Below are 6,347 nucleotides of genomic sequence, written 5' to 3'. Positions count from 1 at the left end.
GTATCCATATTGTCTTTTATAAATGTACACACACACACACACACATATATATACATATATACACAAAGTATATATGTCATTGGTTAAAGACCTGTCCAAAGAAGAAACAATTACTAGAAATTTAATGTAGATGTTTACACTTCATTTGACAATTATAATTTATTTAAACTGAGGTTTCAGTTGCTTAGTAATGGCTGGTAATGACAGTGACTAGCAATTACAGTGACTAAGTAGAGAAATGTAAATTTCACTTTTTGGTGCATTGGGTCAAAATTTTCAACGATGGATAATTTTCAACAAAATTCTGTAGCTCAGTTAACCTAAAAATGATTATCCTTCACCACAGAAGTTTAATGGATTCCTAAATAACAAATTTACTAACAATTATTCCTGTAATGGGGTATATATTCAGAAGGAATAAGTACATCACTCTTACCAAGAGTATTCTCTGAGCTCAAAAAGTATTATGCCATAATAAATCATTCATATATGAGGGTCTCTTGTTTAGATGTTACTGCAGATTCTGATTATGCTAAACAGAAAGGCAGCACCACATTTCTTACTTTTGTAAAGGAGGAAGAAAGCCTTTTAAAAATCTCTTTGAGAAAGTTTTGATATGTTCAGAGTCAAACACAGCAGCACTTTATTAATAAGGACAAAGTAATATGATCATAAAGAAATACTCAAAGTCTAGATTCAATGCTATCTTGGGCAGCACAAAATGAATACTCACAAGGGTGGGCATCCCAGTGTGTCTGTCTCACAGCTGTTCAATGGGAAAGTGGCTTATAGGTGAGGAAAGACCAGAGCAACACTGACACCAGACTGACTGTATAATACTTCATTACTTTGAGAAGGGTAATGAATGCATGTACTCTGAATGAAGGGGAGTCATTTCAGTATCTATTAACTGGGCCAAACAGTTCTGTTAAGTTCTAATACTGCCTGCTACTGAACTCTGGTGGATTTTCTCTCTACTTCAGAAGTCAATGTTTGAGCTCTTGACAGGGCCATTAAATCTTTCTGACTGAAACAGTCCAAACCCATCTGACCTCAGAACCACTGAGTCTAGGAGTCAACTTCTTGCAACATTGATACATTTCCTTGAGTTCTTTAATGGTGATAAATCAGCAAAATGTTATCATAATATGAAAACAATACTGGGGTGCAAAGAAGTCTTCATTTATATTTATGTGTGTACTTGTGTATATATATGTACATATACACACCCACACACTTTTCATTACTATATATATATATATATTTAACATATATAGTATATGTAGTATCCCATATTCCAGTATCATGTAACAGAGAATTTATAGTTAGAATTAATCATGACATTTACTTTAGTTTTCCTGTGGCCACTTATGTAATGAAGTGAAGAACACCAGTGTATTAATAAGGTCCCTTTTTATCACATGATATTTCTAAGCAGTTATTTATTTGGAATGCTAAGAAGATTCCACTTTCAGTCTCCTAAGGCCTCCTAAGACATAATTTAAAATGGGCTTTGGTAGGAACAAGTATCTTCAGACTCTAATTGAAACAGAAGTAGTTTCTGTTTAAGTCCTAGGAAACTTTGGATAACATGCCTTGTTTGTGAAACTGAAAAAACACCAGATCAGCACACAAAGAGAAAGGATGCAACAGAGATCAAGGTGGGAAAATGGCCCATTATTTTGAGGGCTTATCATCTGTGCAAAGCTAGGTAGTACAAGTAGGCTGAGTCTGACTAGGCAGAGTCTGAGGAAGATGTTTTCCTGTTTGATGCATGAGAAAATAATTTTATGAAAATGTGGGTGATGGGTGAGGGAGGAACTCTGTGTTTCTTGCTGTGTTACCTTTATTATGTTCCTAGTGTCAGTGAGACTAAAAATAGCTTGGAAACAAGAATGTTCCAATCACCAGCCACCTTTTCCACCTTTCTTCTTTTTCTGTTGCTGTTTCTTTTTTGTTGCTGGAGCGCCTGCAGGTTTCTGGTGTCTTGGGGGTATGATATTACTTGTAGATGCAGCCGATGTTGCTGCACTGCCAGGTCGTGGGGAGGTGGGTGGGCTGCTCACAGTCTTACTGGCATCCCTAAAATCATCAGATCAGGAAGTGTTGGTCATTCATATATTCAACAAAAGAAAAGGCTATAAAAACACATTATTCTTAACAATCTTCCACATATATTCTATTTCTTTCTTTCTTTCTTTTTTTTTTATTATTCTATTTCTTTTAAAGGGGGATTCCCAACTCCCTATCCATTTTTCTTTTGAATACAATTTTTACTGCTTCATAATTAAAGAAAAAGTAATATATGGTTCATGCCAATTTTTAGAAAGCTTAGAAAAGAAAAAAATTTAAATGACCTATAATCTTACAATGTAGAAACAGCTTATTTAGTAACATTTTTAATAACTTCTTTCTAGTATCTTACTTATAGTATCTGTTTATCTACATATTCAGTTGAATGACAAGTGTATTTAGAGCTTCCGTCTGAAGATACCGAATCCTAACATTTATAATACAATTCTACAATCCTGGTATTTACAATATAATCAAATCAGAAACACCACATTTTCTTTTCTTTCCATAAGTATATTATAAAACATTTATTAAACATATCTGACTGCACTTAACTTAAAATATATTTAAAAATTCTTACTAATGACCCTGAGTCAATCTGAAAAAGAATCAACCTATGCTCTGAGTGACTTCAATTGAGGAGCAATGACTTACAGTTCAGATGAAGCTCCTGCCGTTGCTCCCTGGGTCCCTTTTCCAATCTGATCCTTCTTCTTACCCTTCTTTCTTCCCCGGTAGTAAGAACGTTCTCGCATTGGTAGCCATCTTTCTGGATCTGGGGTCACCTTTGGGTCATAATTCTTAGGCAGCTTTCCTGTATAACAATTGATAAAGGAATGAGAAATCTGTCCATAATGTTTTCAAGATAGTTTGCTTAAGGAATGTGTCCTAGCCTGGGAATAAATAACATTAAAATTGAAGTAAGTTCATCTGAGAAAGTTTTATTTGTATAATCTAGCAGAGGAAAAGGCCTTATTTCTAAGCATGACAGAAAATTCAGAAGCCATAAAGGAAAAGACTTCACAGATGTATCTATATAGAAAATTCTTTTTTTTTCTTTTAAGTTTACTTTTTTTTTTTTTTTTTAGAGGGAGAGAGAGAGAGAGGGAGGGAGGGAGAGAGGGAGGGAGGGAGAGAGGGAGAGAGGGAGAGAGAAAGAGAGAACCAGCAGGGGAGGAGCACGGTGAGAGGGACAGAGGATCTTAAGCAGGCTCTGCACTGACAGCAGAGAGCCCAATGTGGGGCTCCAACTCACAAGCCACGAGATCATGACCTAAGCTGAAGTCAGATGCTTAACCGACTGAGCCACCCAGGCACCCCTATATAAAGGATTCTCAACTTCATTTGGTAAGAGATATATTTTTAAGAGAAATAGCAAATATATATATGTATCATATACACACACACACACACACACACACACACACACACGTATATATATATTTGCATACTATATAACAGAGTGGACTGATATTCTTAATGTACAAAAAGGTCTTGATAATAAATAGGTAAATGCAAAAAAAAATGGGCACTGCTATTATTAGGGTAAGCCAGGAGAAATAGAAGTCCTTAATCATGTGAAAAAATGCTCTTCTACCTCACTAATTAGAAATGAAAAAGGTAACAAAATTCTATCAAACTAACAAATATTAAAAGCAGTAATACCCAGTTTTGGTGAAATAGTGAGAAACACTCAAACATTATGGCAGAAGTGTACACAGTTTAGCCTTTGGAGAGAGTGATTAAATTTGGCAGTGCCACTCAAAATTCATACTTCTAGAAATTTATCCTGCAGATATCCAAAAGACACAAGGTTACGTATAAGAATATTCTCGAGGGGTGCCTGGGTGGCTAAGTCGGTTAAGTGTCCAACTCTTGGTTTCGGCTCAGGTCATGATCTCATAGTTTGTGAGTTCAAGCCCTGAGTTGGGCTCTGTGCTAACGGCACAGAGCCTGCTTGGGATTCTCTCTCCCTCTTTCTCTGCCCCTCCCCCACTTGCTCTCTATCTCTCTCTCTCACAATAAGTAATAAACACTTAGAAAAAAAAGAATGAACATATATCACTTCTAAGTTTTAAAAAATACTTATTTGGAAACTACAAAAAATAAGAAAGTAAGTGAAACGGCAAGTTATTTCTACCTACAGTTATCGGCTGCTCCCTTGCAGTGTCATTAATACATAAAACAAATACTTATAGTGGGCTGGATGCAAACATTAGCTTCTGCACCATCCCAAAACTCTACTAAGATGGAAACAAACATGTTAGAAAGAAAAATAGGAAAAAATATATTATCAATAAAATTTTGGAAGCAGGAAAACAGATGGAGGAATGGTAATAAACTTAGCAGACTTGAGAGACCTGAATTCTAACACAATAGTGAACAAAATCAAAAACAATGTGATTTACACCACAGATTTCCCAGATTCAGAGACAGGTAGGTGGCTCCAAGGATAACCTCTGACTAGTTGATGCCAAACATGGTAATTCTACCCTCTCCTGCTATGGACTAAAATCAACTATAGCCTAAGCCAAACAATGTATGGCATTCCCCTGGTTAATGGTTCAGGGATGGACACTGACCTATGTTGGCCCCATCAGATTAATGGGAAAGACATGGCAGCTGCAGAAAGTCCTTCTCTGAAAGGCTGGATATAAACAACAAGCTCTGTTCCCAGCCCCCACCTTTTTTTTAAGAGAGAGACAGAACCTAAGTGGGGGAGAAGGGGGCAGGGACAGGAAGGGAGGGAGGGAGGGAGAAAGAAAGAAAGAGACAGAGAGAGAGAGAGAGAATGAATCTTAAGCAGGCTCCATGCCCAGCACAGAGCCTGATGCAGGGCTCAATCCCACAACCCTAGGGATCACGACCTGAGCCGAAATCAAGAGTTGGATGCTTAACGACTGAGCCACCCAGGCACCCCCACATTCCATTTCATAGATGAAAAACTCAGGCAGGTATCTTAAGTAACCTATTCACAGTCACAGCAAAAGAGCAACATAACTAGAGGAACAATGTAAATTCAGGGAATCAAACTCTCTAGAGCTGTACTCTTTAAAAAAATAAAATGTTAGCTATAGTCGAGACTAAAGTCAGTGTTCAAAGACAGAAGAGAGGACAATGTATTTATGCATGACAACTTTTATATAGGGCTAAACTCAAGCTTTTAATTGAAGATTCTATAAGACAGAATCTAAAGATAAAAAAAGAAAAAACTCTTACCTTTCTTTTTTTTCTTCTTCTTTTTCAAATCTCCCTGTCTATAAAGAGAAGAAATATCATTACCACCATCATAAAATATTTATAGCAGAATAAACGTGCAAAAGAGTGAGCTGGGCATTTTATCATAAAGGCATTTAAGATTTTATATTGTCTTGCCAAACTTTATAAACTAGCTGGGATATTAATACTGGTTAAGTTTATTTTTTTTTATTTTTACTTTTTCCACTTTTGCATTCAAGCATATTTTATTCAAAAACAAAAACACACTGAACAAACTCTGCCAGTAGAAATTGGCCTTGGGTGGAGAGGATTCCATGCATACTGATGGAACAAGGTATCACCCAATGGAGCATCTGTCCTTCCTAAAAGAAGCCTTTAAAAATGGTTTGAGTGAGGTCATTGTTTTCAGGTTGACTGGCTTCAAGTGTCTGTGATGGAAGAGCCAATGCTGGGGCACTAATTCTGCTGCTCTTCAAGTAGCTGCAGGAACAAATGTTAAATTGAGTAAGTCATAATCTCAATTCCTCTCTAGGTATTTTTTTTCCTCCTCAAATTTTTATTTAAATTCTAGTTAGTTAACACACAGTGTATTATTGTTTTCAGTATACTGGTTAAGTTTAATCAAGCTTCGTACACTGCAGCTTTTGGAAAGTGGTTTAAAAAAGAGGGCTAGCAATGTAGATACCATTTACATTGCCATATATTAAGTCTGTGTAAAAAGGATAGAAACTTGAATAAGCATAAAATCTACAATACTATGTTAAGTTATATGCTTGGTAAAACTAGAGAACAGGTAACTAAACTTTTAGGCAAAAGAACATGTATACATATCACACACACAAAGAATATCTCTGGGAGGGTATGTAAGACAAGTAACATTGGCTGTGACCTTGGGGAGAGGAGAGCACACATGGGTGGGAGGAAGCTTTTACTCTGTACTTCTTTATCTTTCAAATCTTGAAACTGGTAAGTTTATAGAATTTTTTAAGTAAAATCTTCATTAAGTACACTGACCAAAAAAGGGGGTGGTGGTGCTGAAAGGAGCATGAAAAATC

At 36.3% G+C, this 6,347-nt stretch overlaps 1 protein-coding gene across 3 annotated transcripts in view; it reads right to left on the bottom strand.

Moving 5' to 3' along the window:
* Nucleotides 1–105: 105 nt before the first annotated feature.
* The window catches only part of SRP72 (signal recognition particle 72), a 29,304-nt gene continuing 23,062 nt past the window's right edge, over nt 106–6,347 (bottom strand). For 2 of the 3 annotated variants that reach the window (XM_049630512.1, XM_049630514.1), the window contains exons 17-19: nt 5,293–5,330; nt 2,728–2,887; nt 106–2,082 (exon numbers count right to left, since the gene is read on the bottom strand). In XM_049630512.1, the coding sequence (XP_049486469.1) occupies nt 1,905–2,082; nt 2,728–2,887; nt 5,293–5,330 (376 nt within the window). In that variant the 3' untranslated portion in view covers nt 106–1,904. Of the gene's footprint in view, nt 2,083–2,727; nt 2,888–5,286; nt 5,331–6,347 lie in introns of those variants that run through there. The other variant, XM_049630515.1, reaches the window with a different exon arrangement.

Source organism: Panthera uncia, chromosome B1 (assembly GCF_023721935.1).
Source record: "Panthera uncia isolate 11264 chromosome B1, Puncia_PCG_1.0, whole genome shotgun sequence".
NCBI lineage: Eukaryota > Metazoa > Chordata > Mammalia > Carnivora > Felidae > Panthera > Panthera uncia.
This window is presented reverse-complemented; position numbering and strand designations above follow the sequence as displayed.